We start from the raw sequence: 20,301 nt of genomic DNA, 5'->3' as shown, positions 1-20,301 counted from the left end.
TTAGCAAAATTTAATAACTTGATTTAACGTTTTTAATAAAACAATTATTCCACTCGCTCTTGTTGGATATGACATGATTATAGCCAACTCGGCGCTACGCGCCTCGTTGGCTATCTATCATCTCATATCCAACGCGCGCTCGTGGAATAATTGTTAAATAGCTGTAAGTCTTCCCCTATCCATAACAGTCTTAGGGAATTTCCTCTTCATTATGGATATTAATATCAGAATCGTTCGCAATTCCTACAGTGCGCAAGAATACTTTAAATTCATTCTAAAATGTTCGAAGCACTTGAACGGGTGAAATCACATCATCATCGGCCCGAGTCCATTTATCTAATATTCCGAAAGTTAACGAGTCCAAGAAGTTTTGTTTCTTTGTCGCGTTTATATGCAATAAGATCGAGGTAGTTAAAAAGAGTTTTCAAATTTAAGCAAGGAAAATGCTAGGACTAAAAGAAAAGTGGTTTTGAGTCAAGACCAGAGCGAGCATTCCATTGTTTAGGCTTGTTTGAAAATGATGGCTTTGGGTCCTCAACTTTACTAGAACTTTCGAAAATTGGGCCCCAGGCCCGTAAGGTAACAGCTTACATAGGCAGGATTTGGGAAGGCAGCAGAGCATAAATTCTCGGAAACAGGTATCCAAGTTTCTGAGAATTATCAGCGTGTATTGGCTTCCACATTCGCCAAGAGCTTCGTCTGATTGAAGGATATATTTGCCTAATTTTATTTTCTCTTACTGGAGGAACTAGGCAACGGCGTTTAACGATAATTGATAATCTATAGTTTTCTGTTTCACTCGTGATAAAAATCGTCCAAGATGGCAAGTTCCGTTACTGAGGAAACAGAGTGTAAGGTGGAGAATAGTGCAGTTGATGAAGTAACTGGTAAGTTTTACAAAATTAAAAATAAACTGGAATTAAACCAGCACATGTAACACTAACACCAGCTTTCTCAAGTTTTATTCCCTTTTTGAACTTATCATGATATTAATTTTTCATGCGTAACCGTCTAAAACAACGGGGATCGTATCGGTGATGGACAAAATAGTGACTCAGAGTCCCTAGATTATCCCAATGGACTAACAAAATGGACTACAGTCGAAGCTCTCGTAAGCGAACACCCTTGAGAATTCGAAAAAATTGGTTGTAAGTGGCGCTGGTCGCTTACATGATCACGCTCTCGTAAGAAAGCTTACAAGAACCATTATCTAATTAGCACAAAACTTGCGAAATGTCAATGCAATAACAAAGTAGTCCTAGTGTCTGTAATATTAATCAAGGAATACCTATGGCGAACTAGTGGATAAAGTAATCTAGATATAAAATATGTGTGATATTGCCATTTGTAATCTTGTGGCGTACGGGATCGCTCTTATCTTCGAAAGCCAGTGCCTAATTTGTTCTGCTTTGTTGCACACATTCAGACAAAAACGTGATGGGATGTTGGAAATTTCACCTATTAGTTTTATGGGCTTTTCTTGGTTTTATGTGTAGTCCATTTGGATAATTCATCGGGGTAGTCTATGGACTGGTAGTCAGTGTCTATCACCAATTGAATCAAAGTTCCATTCACCTTTTAAGCCTAGTTAACCACAATAAGCCCAAGCTCGCAAAACGAGCCTCCGTAAATATGCAAGTATGTTAAAATGGCTCTGGTGTTTCATTTCACTTCGTATGCGCCTACAGCATGTAGTGACCTATCGAGGAACTTGTTGGACGCAAAATTTAAGTTCTTGGACAAACTAACTATATGTGCTATTCCGTGTTTTATTCGTTTTTGGCACCCATAACAATCTACTGAGTCATGTGCATAACTTAATTTAATCAGCGTGCAACTCGGTCTCCTTTGATGTAACAGTTCAAGACGCACAAGAAAAAGAGAAAGTGAGGCATTGTTTCTCTGAACCATGGGTAGACAGTGATGTGATCCTTGTTGTGGAAAATGAGAAGTTCCATGTCCATCGTCAGATATTAAGCTTGAACTCGCCAGTGTTCGAGGCCATGTTCAAATCTCAGTTTAAAGAGGCAACTGCTAACGAGATTCCGCTGCCTGGAAAGAAACCCAATGAAGTGTTGGACTTTCTGTTAAAAGTGTACGGACCCCATTACACCAAAACGGAAGTGCATATCACAAGTAAGTTTTTTGAAGAATAACAAATATGCTAACGAATACTTATAAACTGATGAGTTTAACCAGCAGTGGGTGGGTGCATAGTTTCTTAGGCACAAGTAGCCAATAAATCTGGCCAATCATTACGAGCCTACATACTTCTTGGCATTGCTTACAATTTTGTCAACCGGTACTACGAGCAGGAAAAAGAGAGAGTGAAAAAAAAGGTGGAGTAAAATTCAAGAAAGCCGTCAAAACAGTTTCGATGCTATATTCTGAGTGAAACTATTTTGTTACGAGAAATTCCAGGAATAACTGAAATAATGCTCTCATGCTGTGAATAAGCAAAGCGAACTTTTTAGCGGTATAAGTATTTTTGAAATTTCCAGATGTGTTCTTTCTCTGGTATGACTTGCATGAATTGAGGTCGTAATTGCAGTGGAAGGAGTCATTGTAACCTCCAGCATGATGTATAATTACGTTTTCAGCACTGTTATGATCTCTATTCCGGCAGTTCATAGACAGTAGTTTGCCACAAAGTTCATCATTTCCTTTGATTGATTAACGCTATTTTTAACGATGCTTTTTGTTCCTAGTGGGAAATGTGGAACATCTTCTGCACTTGAGTGACGAGTATCAAGTAACAGAACCGATTTTCAAACCCTGTGTCAAGTTCCTCGACGAGGAGCCAAAAACCAAAGAAAATGTGATGAGGATTCTTTCGCTTGCCGAGTTGTTCAATTTAGAGAAAGTACGCCAAGACTGCAACGATGTGCTGAAGGGAATGAGCCTTGAGACTCTTTCTGATACTGTTCAGTTTCAAAATATTGACAGGGATAAACTGCAGCATTTCTTAACGCAAAGAATTGAGTTTTTGGAAGGATTACTGAAGGAGGTCTATCCTCAATTCATTGGCTTGGCAGAGTGTTGTATGTGGTTGTGGGGTGAAGCAAACAAGGGCTTGGCGGAATTGTGCCCTATTCATTACAGTGATGAAAAACCAGCTACTAATCTTGTTGATCGTTTCAAGGCATGTCATAAATGTCGATATATACTGGAACGTATCGCTACAAGAACTTGTCCAAAGAGACGTAGGGGCAGGTTCTTGGATTATTCTGATACTTATGCTACTTATTATACTAGTAGGCATCGCTTTGACGACAAAGTGTCAACAATCATTAACAAGTTTTCCCAGGTAATGACTCAATCGGTGAAAAAGTGAGAAAGTATTAAAGTGTTTGTAGACAGATGAAAATGATACCTCATTGGACTTAGCGTTTTCACCCACTATTAAGGTCTCGGATCTTTAAAATAAACCGAATTTGTCATAGTTCTCTCTTATCTTATTTGGCAATAGTTGAAGTGAGAACCTTATATTTCGAAGTGCATATGTCTACACAATATTTACTTGTCGATTGCTTTATTTTGTGAATGGAATAAAAACAAGTTAGGGCACACCTCCTCGGAGGGGAGCCGACTCTCTCGGTCGGGATTTTGCCATACGGACCGTTCCACAAAAACGGTCATTAGTTTATAACACTATGTGTAAATATTTTCCTCACGACAGATCACTAAAAAGAATCTCAGGCACGAATGTAATGACTTTGTCCCATTAGTGTAAGAGAATGTCGAAACTGAAAAAAAAAAGAAAAAAAACCCGCAACCACATGAAATCGTGAGAAATAATTGAAACAGAGGTGGACATTACTTAACTCTAGTGCTTAACAAGAAATGTAATCATTGAAGTAAATTAACTAATAAGATAGACGCATTGTTCTAGTATATATTGTTCTAATCTCCTATAGGACAATAGAGCAGTCTTATCACACTATATCCGTGCGAAAATCATGATGCACGGATATTTGTCCGCGGACATTATCTTTTCCAGGATGCGAACAGTTTTTCCAAGAGCGATGCTCGAGGAAAAATGAGAGCTTTTAGGAAAAATATTTAATGAAGCATAAATAAGGATAGCAAACAATGTTAACGGTGTTAGTAAAGGTAATGTGAATTGGTATGGTAGTACTGTGAAGAGTGAAGAGTGCGGATATTGAAATTCTGCAGAAGGGACTTAAATATTTTCAGCAGATGCACAGTCGCCGAGTTTAGGTGACATAATTAATTTCATTGTTCTGTTCAAGATTTTCTTCATGGATGTAAGCCGCCTTTGAAACGCTTTAAAAATGTGAGTCAACATTTTTGCGCTTGTTTTCTTTTTTACGATTCAGATCGTTACTCCAAATTGTAAGCATATACAATTATTTTATCCAGTTCATTCATATTTAGGCAAGCAAAATAATCATAAAATATTGCGTGTCATGTCATGGACAATGAAGTCTGATTCTATCTTAAAAGCGTGTGTCGAACTCTACTCTAAATCCATCCTACTGCTGGAGGATGAGGGAAATTCAAAAAACTGTAAAGGACAGGATAGAAGAGAGGTCTGTTCTTTATCTCACCAAGAAACTGTATTGGCCTCCCTGCAGCATGTCGTGTAATTCCAGTCTTGCCATTTACACAGTTTAACTATACTGTGTTTAGGTACACATAATCGATTAAAAATTTCCAAGACTTAGTGGTTATATGACAAATTACTTATTGACTAAGTTGGGTCGGGCTGGACGGGAAAGCACAACTCTTGCATGATATTTACGCACGTAAGTTGCTGCACTAAGTCTGTACGTCATAATCTCAGTCTAAATATTTTCCCGTACGGCCCTCCCACTCCTCAAGAAGGGTAAATCTTGTAACCGTGATCTTGTTTATAATGCCAACCAAATTCGAGCTGATCAGAAATTTTAACTACTGACTTAGTTTAGTTTCACTATGTTCCTGTTTAGGTAAACCTACTAGATTAAAAATTTCCAAGGTTCAGTGGTCATTTGACAAATTACTTATTGACTGATTTCGGTCGGGCTGGACAGGAAAACATATGACTCTTGCAAAGCAATGACGCACCCACGTCGCTGCACTTGCAGTCCGTACGTAATGACCTTGAGTCAAATATTTTCCCGTACGGCTCTCCCACTCGTCAAAAAGAAAATATCATCTCGTAACCATGATCTTGCTTATAATGCTAGCCAAATTTGAGCTGATCCGAAATTTTAACTACAGCTGAACATGTTTTAAGCGGCACTGTATTCAGCGGTCACCCTGTATTAAGCAATCAGTGGTCAAAATCTCGAAATTCTGTATTGAACGGTCACTTAAAGAGGAAATACTAAATTAAAACCCATGTTTTTTTTCAGGTCTGATTGTCACTATTGCTCAAATAGTGCTTTACTGCGAAGGATCGTGCTCATATACATCTCATAACCGCAGTTCACACATATGTTTCATATGTTTGTTGTTATCATATACATAGTTACGCGCGCAAGCTTCGCGTCACGTTTTTAACTTTAAATAGCGTATAATAGGGATCTTCGTTTTTTCACATCACCGATGAAGGCTTAAGCATTAGCAGAAACGTCTGACTCAGAAATAACAACAGTCAGAGGCAACCAATTTCCATAGAACTCCTTTTGATCACTATTCACTTGTACTTCTATGAAATGAGAAAAAGAGAGGGCGGGGAACATAAAACTCATCACTAGAAATCGGGGACATTGAGCGCGTTACGAAATGTCAGCGGCATATCGTATTACAGACAATTCAATATGGCGCAGTGGAAGTGAAGTGAAAACGAAACTTTTTATTTTCGTAAAACCCCGCCAGAGAAAGGCCTGGTACTTTACTATCCCAGAAAGCCAAAGGAGACGTGAAAACAAGGAACATGGCGGCCAAATTGTGCAGTTACAGGGACTTGTATCTTTCGTGCTCTTCCTTCCTAAAATTGGGTTTTTTAAAAATGGCGTATTGAGCTTTTGAGCTCTGTTAAAATACGAAGAGTCTCCCGGCTCAATGAAAATTTGGGGGCCAACATATTCGACCGTTTACGAGCGATTTAGTTGAGAAAACTTCTGCAGAATGCATATCGAACTACAGAGTTGCGAATCTTCACAAGGTTGTTCCCACGACAATAGAATTGTAACACCTAGTCGAAGCAGATTTTAAGAGTTTGTATAAGAAAATGGAGTCAGAATCATGAGTTTACTCTTATACCTTGGGGAAAGGTAGGCTTGAATTTGAGTATTTATTTTTTCGTAGCGATGGACGCTTTAACCGATGCAGGCTACATTTCCAACTACAAAGCGAAAGAATGTTCTATTCTTAGACAGCTATTTTAAAAAAACAATCTTTTCCCATACATTTTCTTTTCTGTTTCGGCGCCATTTTGCTTGTAACACGAGAACCGTCTGCGCCATATTGTCCCAAATTTCTGGCAATGTAGAAACAGTTGTACGGATGCACTCAACTTGGAAATGAAAATTGCAACAGGAAATGAACAGAGAACAGGGAACATGAACAAGGAATATTTAAACTGCAGAGGCGGCGGAGCGTTTTGAAACATGGGGGGGCTTATATTTTACTTAACCATATACTTCCCCTACTCATATAAATTTCGTAGACGCACTGTCTAGTATAATGGACAGCTGCGGCAGTTGATAAGCTTCTCAAACATAAGCCGGAGCCGTTCAAAAAAATTATACAACAAATTATTTCGCCAAGCGCGCTGCTGATAAAAGATCAAGAGATTGAATAATTTGCCAAGCGCTATCAAAGAAGTTCGCTCAAATAACCGGTTTGTCTCTACCAACAGAATTAGCTACACTCAATATCTTTGCAGATGTTTACAGCTGTCTGAGCTGTCGTTGCCAGAATAATGAATAATCATCCCACGAGTGCGCGTTGAGATGTTAGCCGATAAGGCTAATCATCTCACGTCCAACAAGCGCGAAAACCAGGAAAATACCGAAAATAGAGGAGAGGAAACAGTTTTAAGGGCACAACACCCAGCGATTATTTGACCATTTTATTTGGTGTAGGATCATAAAATAATTAAGGTGGACGCTCTTCTCGATTCCTTTCTTTATACACGTCAAGAAACGTACAGGCAAGAAAACAGAAGGCGAAGAGGAAAAAGACACACAGGAAATACTGGCGTTTGTTCGTTTGATAATTCGACCAAAGACCCATAATTTTTCCAAGTCTTCTTTTTTTTGTCTGTTGGTCGCTAAATTGGCGACTTGTATCGAAATTTTATATGCTAAATACATTTTTTCACTCACCATTGTGACTAAAATAAACTGAGGTAAAGGCTGATAGTTTCGAAAGAAACTGTTTGGGGCTGCGTCGGTGGGAGTAACGAAATAATTTGGATATATCAACAAAGTTGAAATGGTAAATTGGCCACCGTAATGATTACAAAAGCTGACGTTTCGAGCGTTAGCCCTTCGTCGGAGCGAATCATAAACTGAGGTAAGTCAGTTCATATTTGATTTTAAGTTGAATTCCCGAAAATTTTTGGGGTTTTGCCTGTTTGCCATCCACACATGTGATGTTTTCTGTACTTCAAGCGGCAAGGTACAATTTGCGAATTGGAAAAAAAACCCAGTAATGTCATATTAAGTTATCAAGAGAGCAACTTGTATTTTGTGGTTGTGAAGTTCTTTACGACGTGATAATCATAGAGGCACATATGTTAACTGTGTCTTTCCAAAAATTTATTCAAAAAAACTTTGATGGTAGTTTCAGGCCTCAATACAAGCTATTATGCTATGAAAAGGTAGTTTCTTGTGAGGACGATGTATACTGTTGTGAATATGTAGTTTTTATATATATCGACAGCCATAAAAATACCTGTTGTGCTGTAGCACAAGAAGTAACGGCTGAGCTTGCAACCAATCTGAGCAATAAAGTTCCATGTTTTGCGGCGAAATCAACATTGTTTAGGAATATATTACCATGATATCATGTCGTTAATTTATGATATGATCTCATGGATTAAGGGAAACTTTCTTTATGTTAGAGGAGACAAACGGACTTTGGAGAGGTAAAACCCGACTGCCGTAAATCAACCCAAACACTGTTCCTAGAGCTTAGATTGCGAACGAAGAAAAATCCTAGATAACATCACGGCGAATTTAACTGAGGAACAAAATTATACGACAACAAGCCCAGAGTTTTTCCGCTCGTCAGTTCTCGGAGCGGCTCAGAAGATATCCCTTTCAGCCATATGTCTTCCTCCGTCCATTGCTGCAATCGTAGGAAATTTTCTGATCATCGTTACTCCCCGAAAGGTGTCGGAACCTACCAAGAGCATGTCAGAGTTTTCGTGGGTTAACCTTAAGCACGTTTGGAATACCACGTGTTATAAATTATATGTTGCGATGAATTTATTTACTGAAGACGCTCTTGACGATCCATCAAATACTAAGTTCTTTATTTTAGAATTTGATAGATATAAAAAAGGAAATAAACTAGAAATTATATCAGAACAAATGTTTAAAGCTATTTAGCACCTTTCACTTGCTGCACTTCCAAATAAAGTGTAATTTGTGTTGATGGCACCATAGCCGCCTGGCTGCAAAACAAGAAGTTTCCCATTTATGCCTTGAAAATGGGCATTTTTGTTATTTTTGATTTTATTTTCATTAACTTGGAAACCAATCAAACTCTCTACCGAAAACAAAGGAGAGGAAACAGTTTTAAGGACACAGCACCCAGCTATTATTTGACCATTTTATTTGGTGTAGGATCATAAATTAATTGGGGTGGAAGTTCTTCTAGCTTCAGTTCCTTTCTTTATATATATCAAGACACGTACAGATAAGAAAATAACTGAGAGTTTTGCACCTGTCATAATGCGTGCAGCATTTACATCGGTTAACTCTTTCTGACGTGTGGCACTCACTGACAGTACTGAAGACTTTAAGCAAACCACGAAGGCGACGGCAGAGAGAACGCGACGAAACTAAAGATTTATTAAATGAGAAAAAAGACAAACACAGGATTTACTGGCGCTTTTTCGTTTGATAACTCGACTAAAGATCGACAGTTTTCTCCCTTTTAATATCTGTTGGTCGCCAGTTGGCGACTTAGGTCGAAATACCATGGTGACCAAAATGGTCGCAGCTTGGAATGCTAAAAAGGTGTTTTTCACCATTAACCTCTATCAACCACAAACATTGGAAGTTGGAAAAATTGACGATTCTTTCCATGCTTGTGCAAGCACGCCCTTCTCTGCTTCATCCCTTGACTTAGATGGCTCCTAAAACATATCATTATATTCACACCTATGATGTCAATGTTTCTCTTTTATTTTGCAACTGACACAGTTGAAGGAATTCAAGGCCGAAACTCTTACGCGAGTCAGTTTTCAATAAGCTGAGGTAAGTCAGTTCCTATTTGATTGTAAGTTTAATTGAATAGTTTTGGGTTTTGCTTGTTTGTGATCCACTCATGTGATATATATTTCTGTGAAAGCAACTCTTAATTTTCTGTACTTCGAGCGGTAAGGTGCAATTTAGGAATGGGAAAAAAAGCCCCACTTTGAATGACATATTTAGTTATCAAGAGAGCAACAAATTACTTTGTGTTTTTGAAGTTATTTATGGTGTCTATGTATTTTACTCAACAACTTAACGTGATACGGCACTACGTCTCGTGTTTCTCTTACACTTCTAGCTTCTTCCTGCGTACGTTACAACATATAAGAGCACAGTTAAGGTTTCTCTGTTAGTTCAAACTATAAAAAGGGGTTGCTCGTGAGGACCACATATATAGTTGTAGATATACAGTTTTATGTTTCTTAACACCCATGAAAACACCCCTTGTTCTAACGCACGAATAGTCACAGATGAGCTTGGCAACCGATCTCAGCGATAAAGTTCCATGCTTAGCGACGAAATCGTCAATGTATTGGAATATATTACCATCAAATCATGTTGTTAATTTATAATATGATCTCATGGATTATCAAGAGATATATATTTTTTTATTTTAGAAGAGACGAATCGACTTAGAAGTGGTAAGAAACCGACTGCTGTAAATCAACCCAAATAGTATTACTAAAGCTTGGATTTCAAATAGAGAGAGAGCCTAAATGAAATTATGGCGAATTTAACTGAGGATATAAATTATACAAAAACAAGCCCAGAGTTTTTCTGCAGTATTGGTCCCGGAGCAGCTCAGAAGATATTCATGTCAGCCACAAATCTTCCAGCATCCGTAGTTGCATTTGTAGGAAATTTTCTGATCATCGTTACTCTTCGTAAGGTGTCGTGCCTTCATACGCCCTCGAAACTTTTGCTCGGTTGTCTTGCGTGCACAGATCTGGGCGTGGGCCTCATTTCACAACCTCTTTACATTGTTTACTTCATGTCTTCAGAACACTCAAAGGATTGTTACTACTCTTACTTACTTCTTAGTACTTTTGGATCAATATTCTGCGGGGTATCGCTGTTGACAATGACTGCAGTAAGTGTAGACAGACTTCTCGCTCTTTTGCTGGGGCTGAGATACAGACAGGTAGTAACTGCGAGGCGAGTGCGACTCCTCGTTATTACGTTTTGGGTCTTCGGCATTCTCAATGCAGCAGTAGTATTTTATAGTCATCCTCTTGCTCGTGGCATCGCTGTTGCAGTGATGTTGTTATGCATAACTATCTCCTCTTTCTGCTACACCAAAATTTATCGCACCCTTCGTCTTTCTCAAGCCCAAGTGCAAGATCAAGCTCACCAAGGACAACAAAATGGAGAAGGAATTCAACTGAACAAAGCGAGATACAAAAAGACAGTGTCAACAGCTCTGTGGGTACAAATGGCATTATTGGTTTGTTATCTCCCTTATGGTTTAGTTGCTGGTTTTATTTCTATCAGTGGATTGATTACACCTTTCCTTAACTTCACTAGGGTTTTTGCGATATCTCTGTTGTTATTTAATTCGACTCTAAACCCATTCCTGTATTGTTGGAAGATGAGGGAAATAAGACAGGCCATGAAACACACGGTCAGACAGTTTTGTCGTTTCCCTACTCAGGAAACCTAGACTAAGTAAGATAAGGCCCCTGTTTAGTCTTGTATTTGAAGGAAATGATAATCGGTGAGACAAAGTTATTCCGTTGCAAAATAAAATGTTTGTGTAATTGTGTAAACTCAAATTATGACATTTAGAAATCTGTTTTTAGCGTATCAGACGGACCTTAAGAAAGAGTGCGGGACCGAGGAAGGAACAGGAAAACAAAAACATGAATGTGAAAAAGTGATACGGAACAAATAAGGAGGAACAGAGAATCTGCGAAACGCACTGAAATGAGCTTTCGGAATAATGAATGAAGGAAACCAAAGCTGTATTCGTTTGGGAAAGACGAGCACCCTTTATTTCATACAGTAGGTAGTGGTACCCTAAAGAACATGCTTATGATGAACCTGCCAAGAGCATGTCAAATTTTTTGTGTGTTAACCTTAAGCATGTTTGGAATACCGCGTGTAATAAATTATATCTCAGTCTTGCCTTGAATTTATTTACTGAAGACACTCATGATGATGTATCATATACTGAGTTCTTTAGTTTAGAATGTGATAGATGTAAAACAGGGAAAAACTAGAACTTAAACCAGAACGATTGTTTAGAACTATTTAGCGCCTTTCACTTGCTACACTTCCAAATCATTCCATTCTGTTTTTTTACCAATCACACTTTAATTCTAAAAATACTTATTGGTGTCGTTGGTAAGCTCTGTCAAAGAAGTTATAATTGAAATAACTTCCTCCCTAATAACCTTCCCAGGTGTTTACATCTCTCTGAGTCGTTGTCAGCTCAATGATCCAGTTTTCAATAATTTAAGACATGCAAAGTGTAATTTGTGTTTATGGCATCATAGCCGCTTGGCTGCAAAACAAGAAGTTTCCCATTCATGCCTTGAAAAAGGGGATTCTATCAATTCCCTTAATTTGCTAACCAATCAAACTCTCCATGAAAATAAAGGAGGGGAAACAGTTTTAAGGACACAGCACCCCGCTATTATTTGATCATTTTATTTGGTGTAGGATCATAAAATAATTAGGGCGGGAGTTCTTCTATTTTCAATTTCTTTCTTTATATACATCAAGAAACGTACAGCTAAGAAGATAACTGAAAGTTTCGCCCTTGTCATAATGCATGCATCATTTACATCGGTTAACTCTTTCTGACGTGTGGCACTCAATGATAGTAGAAACCTTCAAGCGCACCTGACATCAAAATTTTTGTACATCATTTTTTTCATTTTCGTGTTCAGTATGTCTCCTCCACCTACTCTGCCGAATTCCATTGTAGACTGGGCACTAGAAGTATCTTTTTTCGAGCTGTTAAATTCGCGATTTCGCGTCCGCCATTATTTGACCATGTTCCGGAAGTTGAACGCAGGACTCAGAGGAGGTGACGTCAAAGGCTCAACGCGAAAATCTGACAGGGCAAAATGTCAAGCAAACATAACAGAGTGCTTTACTCTATTCTTACAAAAACATATAGAAACATGACGGGGCAACGATGCGTAATTGAAAGCTGAAGTAATCGTGCAGACCATACTGCCGGTATTTCTCTGCATCGAAGCCTTGCAATTAAGTCAGAGGGGAAAAAACGGGTGCAATTTGGGCGAACTCGCTGGGTAAACTTTATTCCTGCAGACTGTATCTAAGCCAAAAAATACTTTGTAAAGCAATGAGGTCACTGCTCTAAAAGAGTTGAAACAAACTCTGCTTTAAACCTCACCGAAGCAACACAACAACAGTCATCATGAATAAGACCGAAAAAACAGAAGAGGCCAAAGTGCAACTCAACAACAGAGTTCACTTCAAACCTCTCAAAGCACCGATAGTGAAAAACACGTAGGAAAGGGTTAATGAATTCATTGACCAAATGCATCGGGGCAAACACATTGATGACTTTACTTGGAAATGGCTTTCATAAACTCCCAATATCCGCCTTGATACACGATCAGCCATTGCCGAAAAGAATGTTTATATATCATCCGATCATCTCTTACAAAAAGGGAAAATCCCTTACGAAAAGCAAAAATACAATCTGAAGGCGGTAAAGCGACGCGACCACAAAAGCCAGATGGGGAGTCCGTGCCGTTCTGTCTTTATCCTTATTCGCACGGCAAAAATTCATCGATTACTGACGCAAAACTATCCTCAGAAGCTTTAGATGATTTCTAGGAAAATTTATCGTCAGAGAAAGTCGACATTTCACGACTGACAAAGAAACAGTTCTTAAAAAAGTAATAGTATGACTGTGTGATTCTGTGTGCAGCGAACAAAGAGAGTTGTGACAAAGCAAAACATAAGATTTTGCCTTCACTACTCAACCGGACACACCAAGAGTTGATATCTGGGCGGGTTGGCCAGCCAAACCACCGTTTATTTGACGCCGAATCGACAGAAGTCTTTTCAATTGAAGTAAACTAAATGTACCAAAGCCAGACACGAAACCCCTAAAAACCAGCGGGTGGTAAAAACGGGGAACGTGTACCCCCGACCAAGGTAGCGGGGCCACCCTTGGGGTTTTAGGGTATCCTATGAACGACATTTTTACACAGTTACTTAAGGTACTATGCAAGTACCGCTCTAAATTTATACAAAAGACGAAAACGAAAACGAAGAGCTACACAGGGTGAAGGCTGACCGTAGAATGCCTTGCTCAACTAACGACCTCTACTTACAAACCACGATCCCATAACTCCCCGCGTACCTCGCAGCCACCCCTAGTCCTCCGATACGTGCCGGCAAAATATTAATTTATGCTAAGTAGGACTACCACAAATTACTTTTTTGTCGAGCCTTTGACGTCATGATGACGTTTTCTGCTGTACAACTGCAGGCTCGGGTGGAACATGTTTTCAGCAATAGCTGACGATTTTTGGACAACTTGGAAGCGGTAAAAATTGGTCATCGAAGGTTTGTTTTGAGTTTATAATAGCAAAAAGGGTTTTAACTTGAACCAATTCAACATTCTTTAAACAAATTAGCCCAAAATAAAACGGTCAATTTTATTCTCAGGGGCACTTTAAGGAAACCACAACGGCGACGGCAAAGAGAACGCTTTTCGTTTGATAATTCGACCAAAGATCGAAATTTTCCAAGTCTCCCTTTTTTTATTTGTTGGTCACCAATTGGCGACTTTCGTCGAAATTTTGGTCACAAAATAAATGTTTTCATTTACCATGGCGACCAAAATGGTCGCAGCGCGGAGTGCTGAAAAGAGATTTTTCATCATTAACTTTGACCAGCCACAAACAATGGAAATTGGAAAAATCGCTGATTTATTGCAGCCTTGTAGAAGTATGCCGTTCTCTGTGACATCCCTTGACTTAGATGGCTCCTAAAACACACCATTATTTTCATACTTATAATATCAATGTTTCTCCTTTATTTTGCCACGGACACAGTTGAAGGAATTCAAGGTCGAAACTCTAATGCGAGTCAGTTTTCAATAAGCTAATGAAAGTCAGTTCCTATTTGATTTTAAGTTTAATCTAACATTTTTGGGTTTTGCCTGTTTGTGGCCTACACATGTAGTACAGCACAACTTATTAAGAGGTTACCTCCTATTTCATTATCTTTGTTAGGCAAAACTATCTCACCAGTTCCGTTTGCCAAGGATCTAGGGGTATATATTGACTAATATCTTACCTATGATGTACATATCACTAAGACAGCCTCTAATTGCATGAACCAGTTAGTATACATCAGAAGAATTAAACATCTCTTAGACAAGAAAACACTTTTATTGCTTATAAATAGCTTTGTTTTCAGTAAATTGTTTTATTGTTCCTCAGTGTGGGGGAACACATCTAAACGTAATCTACACAAATTACAGTTGGTGCAGAATTTTGCAGCCGGAGTTGTATTGGCAGTTTGACCATATCTCTCAGGGTCGGAGATCTCTTAGATGGTTAGATGTTACAGAGAAAGTTTTATATTTATTTATTTATTTATTTATTTAATCGCTTCGCCGACCGGCAGGGACAACGCAACAGCTTGCGCCAATTACTGCGGGCCCCGTAAACCCACCCATCCCACCCCAGGGGAGGACATCCATCACACAGTCGTGCGTGAGAAATTAACGTCTCCTGCCCCTAGCCCTACAGGAGACAGGACCTCCATTTATTCGTCCCTATCCGGAGAAGACTAGAATATCTAACCATTTCTTGATGTTATAGAAAGGTAGCAAATTCTTCTCAATTTATTTTAAGACCCTGAGTGTTGGTCCGGCCGGAGCTCGAACCCTCGACCTCCCGCACAACAGTCCAGCGCTCTATCCGCCTCCCGGTTAGCTCAATGGATATTGATATCAATATAATGACTTGGTTTTAGCATTTAAATGTGTAAATGGTCTAGCTCCAGATTATTTAGTTAAATATTTTGTTAAACGTTCAGCAGTCCTCAATAGGAATACAAGGAGATGTAATAGTTTTATGGTTCCCCGATGTAAACTGTCAACGGGACAAAGTGGGTTTTACTACCGGGGTCCAAGGGAATGGAATGGGCTAGCTGAGAATATTAAGAATGTGAAAGAAATTAATAGTTTTAAGAAGACTCTTTTTAAAATTATGCTTTACAAGAAATAATTTTAGTTTAAATTGTTATTGTAAATAAGCTTAGTTAGTTTATTGTGACAGAAAAGCCCAGTTGAAGGGAGTTCCAATAAAGTTTGTATGTATGTATGTATATATCTGTAAAAGCAACTCTCAGGGTTTTCTGTACTTCGAGCGGTGCAATTTAGGAATGGGAAAAAAAGAAACCCAGCTGCAATGTTATATTTAGTTATCATGATCAATATAGCAAAAATTTACTTTGTGTTTTTGAAGTTATTTATCATTTCTATATATTTTACTCAGCAAAGTAATGTGATAAGCACTACGTCTTGTGTTTATCTCTACATTTCTTTGGTGCTCTAGCCTTTGTTTCTCTATTAGTTCAAACTATGGATAGCGGTTTTTCGTGGGGACCATATAAACTATTGTAGGTTTACAGTTTTATGTTTATGAACACCCATAAAAACACCTCTTCTTCTGTAGCACGAAAAGTATCAGCTGAGCTTGTAACCAATCCAAGCAAAACGTTTCATGCTTGGTGGCGAAATTGTCAATGTTTAGGAATATATTGACCATCATATCATTTCGTTAACTTATAATATTATCCTATGGATTAAGAGATAATTTTTTTTATTTTAGAAGAGACGAACTGACTTTGAAGAGGTAAAAACCGACTGCTTTAAATCAACCTAAACACTATTACTAGAGCTTGGATTTCGAATAGAGAAAAAGCCTGGATGAAATCATGGCGAATCTAGCTGAGATAGAAATTATATGAAAACAAGCGCAAAATTTTCCTGCATTATTGGTCCCGGAGCAGCTCAGAAGATATTCATTTCAGCTACAAATCCTCCTCTATCCATAGCTGCATTTCTAGGAAATTTTCTGATCGTCGTTACTCTTCGTAAGATGTCGTGCCTTCATCCGCCCTCGAAACTACTGCTCGGTTGTCTTGCTTGCACAGATTTGTGCGTGGGTCTTCGTGTCTTCAGAGCATTCAAAAGGTTGTTACTACTCTGCATTACATTTTAATACTTTTGGATTAATATTGTGCGCGGTATCACTGTTGACAATGACTGCAATAAGTTTGGACAGACTTCTTGCTCTGTTGTCGGGGCTGAGAACAAACAGGCGGTAATGGTGAGGTGAGTAAGGGCCCTTCTTACAACTTTTTGGGTATTCAGCACTTTCACTGCAACAGTAGTATTTTACAGTATTTTTCTTACTCTGGTCATCGCCTGTCCAGTGTTGTTATTATGCTTAATGATCTCCTCTTTCTGCTACTCCAAAATTTATCGCACCCTTCGCCTTTCTCAAGCTCAAGTGCAAGATCAAGGTCACCAAGGACAAAAGAATGGAGAAGGAAATCAATTGAACAAAGCGAGATACACAAAGACAGTGTCCACAGCACTGTGGACTATGATGGTCCATCAGATACTCAATTGTTTATTGTAGAATTTTATGTAAGAGAAAGAGAACCTGTGGCTTATACTAAAATGTTCTTGTATTTTTCATTGTATAGAACTTTTTGAGCGCCTTTCGCTTGCTGCACTTGCAAATCATTCCAGTCCTTTTTAATCGCTACTGACTATCAATAAGTTCTAATTATTAGAACTTATAGCACTTTCTATATTTACTGATTCGTAACCTTGGCAGAGCTCCATCGAAGAAATTAAACTTGAAATAGTTTCTGATCTTAAAAATCAATTTATTTCCTTCAACTAAACTAAATATCTTCGCAGCTGTCTGAGTTGTTGTTGAATAATGAAAGACATGCAAAGGCTGGCACCATAGCAAGGAACAAAACCAGCAGAGCCTAGACAAAACCATCTTCGCGGTACTTGATACAAATAGTTTCCCATATAGTACAAGAAAAAAAAAACCGTTATCGTTCATTGGCTAATCTAAGAAACCTTTTACCAAAGATGAGGGAAATGTACACTATTGACGATGCAAAACCCAGAAATTATACAATTGTTTTATCCAGTTTATTCATATCTATTCATTGTATCAATGTTTACTCAGACAAACAAAATTATCAGCAAATATTGCGTGTCATGTAATGGAAAATAAAGTCTGGTTCCCTCTTTGAAGCGTGCGGCACCGAGACAATTTATAAGTCACCCAAAAATGTTTTCGTTTGTCGTTACTCCTCAGTTTCAAGCTGGAGGTTTTTCAATTCACAAATAGTTTAGCCTCTCGATTAATTGTAGTATTCAATGTTTTAATCGGGAAGTCCGAGTCAAAACGCTATCTTTTTCAATGGTTAAGCAAAATAATGTCTGTTTCAAATGCTCACATGACTCTTGTTACTAATCGCACAATTTACATAAATTTATTATTAGAGTCGTTGGCAAAGCTCCATCGAGGAAATATAAATCGAAGTAACTTCCGCTCCATAATAACCGATTTGTCCCCATCAACAGAATCAACTGAACTTAATAATGTCTTCGCGATTTTTTACAGCTGTCTGAGCTGTTGTTAAGTGATTCAAGACATGTAAAGTGTAGTGTATCTCGATGGCACCTAGCTGGGTACAAAACGAACAGATAATTTAGAAAATCGATCTCTTAGGTACCGAGATATGTTCAGTTTCTCATTCATGAAAAAAAAAAAGACATTTATGCTATATTTGTTATTATCATTTCATTAATTTGCCAACCTAACAATATTTAACAATTATTCGCCGAAGGCGAGGTGAATATCGTCGAATAATCCCCTCGACTTCGTCTCGGGGATTATTCGACAATATTCATCGAACCTGAGGCGAATAATTGTTTTAGTATAATTTCAGAGCTGAACAACTGAGAAATTTCTAAAATCATAATATTTTAGTAACATTTATTAACATTTTATTTTAACATTTTATTTAAACCGCGTGGAGCGGTTTATATAGTCTCATATAAGGAACCGCTCGACCAATCAGATTGCTGGAAACTCTTTGCTCAGCTCTGAAATTATACTAATTATATATATATATATATATCTCATATATTTAACAATTATTCCACGAGCGCGCGTTGGATATGAGATGATAGATAGCCAACGAGGCGCGTAGCGCCGAGTTGGCTATAATCATCTGATATCCAACAAGCGCGAGTGGAATAATTGTTTTATTAAAAACGTTCAATTAAATTATTAAATTTTATTAAATTCTTAGCTCCCTTTTAATCTTAAGCTGAAACGTACGCTTGCCATATTTGTAGATTATGGTATATTGGCTGATAGACCATAATGGCTAAGCCAATAAGAAGTCTTGAATTGCATTATCCAATGATCTAGTTTTTAATAAATATATATATTGTAGTACACGAGGACGGACAACTTCGAGCTAAGAAAGACATATACTCAAATAAAAAGTCTAAGAAAGTTTAATTAAATACGTTTCGGTCCGAGACCTTCATCATGAATGTTTTTGATCTCTGGCAACAAGGCCTTCCGGCACTGCATGAGTTTACTGAATTTATAAACTCTTTGTATCCCACTATAAAATTCGAATTAGTTTTTTCCGAACGAGAGCTCCATGTGCTAGATTTAACTCTACAATTTATCGAGGGTTTTATTAGGACAGACGTTTACTCAAAGCCAACTGATAGTCACCTCTATCTCCCACTATCAAGTGCTCATCCTAAACACGTTTTCAAAGCTATTCCCTACAGTGTGGCGACGAGGTTACAAAGAAATTGCTCCGAACAAGCTTTTCTTGTGCTGAGAATAACCGAATACAAGGGTTATCTGGTTACTCAGGGTTAACCTTCCAAATTAGTGGATGACCAGTTTCGTAAGGCCTCTACCATACCTAGAAGTGATCAACTTAGGACTCATGCCAGATCTAAGAGGAAATTATTCCCATTTAATCCAAATTTACCTGATGTCAGTCGCATCATTAAAAAACATCTGAGTATTTTGGAATCCTTTCGCAGATCTAAAAACCTTAAAGAATTGTTGGCGCCATCCCGTTATGGCCCTAACATTGAAAGCGAAGGGGCTGCTGAGGTCAAGGGATGTTTTAAATGTAATAGAACAAGATGCGATCTTTGTCGCAACTTCTTGGTTGAATCTATTCCTTTTTAAGTTTTCAAACAGTCAAGAGTTACAAGATACGATCGAAACTTTCCTGTGATTCTAAGAACACAATTTATTTGGCTTCGTGCAAGAAATGTCGCCTACAATACATTGGTTCCACAACAAATGACTTTAGAGTTAGATTTCGCAACCACAAGTCTGCTATGGTCACTAAGAAAAAGACCTGTGAAGTAGCGGTACATTTTAACAAAACACCACATGATTTAAGCGATTTCTCATTCCAATGCATTGATCAAGTGCAGGCGACAGTAAACAATTCAGGTAACATCGAGAAACTTCTAATTACCAAGAAGCATATTGGAGCGCACAGCTGTTCTCTCTGGCACCCTTCGGCTTGAATAAGCGCCAGGAATTTCACTCCAAAAAAAGAATAAACTATAACTAATGCGGATAATTTTTTCAAATTGGGCGGGCATCAAAGGTCCCAGTCTCAGCGTTGATTGGGAGTTTTAGTATTATTCTCGCCTTTCAAGTCAACGCTGGTTCCTTAACATTTTCAGTGGATTCGACAGTTTTTCCATTTCTTTTTATTGTGATAATTTTTCACGTAGTAATTACTGTGTTTGTTTATATGTGTCATCACGCCTTATATATATCTATTTAAGGAATTTGTAAGTCATTGTATTACAACTGATGAAGGTCTC

General features: G+C 38.2%; 2 protein-coding genes across 7 annotated transcripts; both read left to right on the top strand.

The window, feature by feature from the left end:
• Positions 1–573: 573 nt before the first annotated feature.
• LOC111329212 (BTB and MATH domain-containing protein 36) lies at positions 574–4,991 on the top strand. 2 transcript variants are annotated; one of them, XM_022933840.2, is made up of 3 exons: positions 574–887; positions 1,861–2,136; positions 2,709–4,991. In XM_022933840.2, exons 1-3 carry the CDS (start codon positions 821–823, stop codon positions 3,332–3,334), a joined length of 969 nt encoding a protein of 322 aa, XP_022789575.2. In that variant the 5' UTR covers positions 574–820; the 3' UTR covers positions 3,335–4,991. The 2 variants fall into 2 exon arrangements, with proteins under 2 accessions (XP_022789575.2, XP_022789574.2); XM_022933839.2 differs by having other exon boundaries at positions 576–887; positions 1,831–2,136.
• Positions 4,992–6,259: 1,268 nt separating this feature from the next.
• On the top strand, positions 6,260–11,503 carry LOC111329213 (trace amine-associated receptor 9-like). Of its 5 annotated transcripts, none has more exons than XM_088730581.1 (3): positions 6,260–7,470; positions 9,330–9,405; positions 9,998–11,503. In XM_088730581.1, the coding sequence occupies exon 3, from the start codon at positions 10,105–10,107 to the stop codon at positions 11,038–11,040; it is 936 nt and encodes a 311-aa protein (XP_088586707.1). In that variant the 5' UTR covers positions 6,260–7,470; positions 9,330–9,405; positions 9,998–10,104; the 3' UTR covers positions 11,041–11,503. The 5 variants fall into 5 exon arrangements, with proteins under 5 accessions (XP_088586707.1, XP_088586706.1, XP_088586709.1 ...); XM_088730580.1 differs by having other exon boundaries at positions 6,261–7,470; positions 9,330–9,383; XM_088730583.1 differs by lacking the exon at positions 6,260–7,470 and having other exon boundaries at positions 7,480–9,383; positions 9,998–10,806; positions 11,180–11,503.
• Positions 11,504–20,301: the final 8,798 nt, after the last annotated feature.

This window comes from Stylophora pistillata, chromosome 8 (genome assembly GCF_964205215.1).
Source record: "Stylophora pistillata chromosome 8, jaStyPist1.2, whole genome shotgun sequence".
In the NCBI taxonomy this organism is placed as follows: Eukaryota; Metazoa; Cnidaria; class Anthozoa; order Scleractinia; family Pocilloporidae; genus Stylophora; species Stylophora pistillata.
The sequence above is the reverse complement of the archived record's forward strand: the minus strand, read 5'-3'. Positions and strand labels throughout refer to the sequence as shown.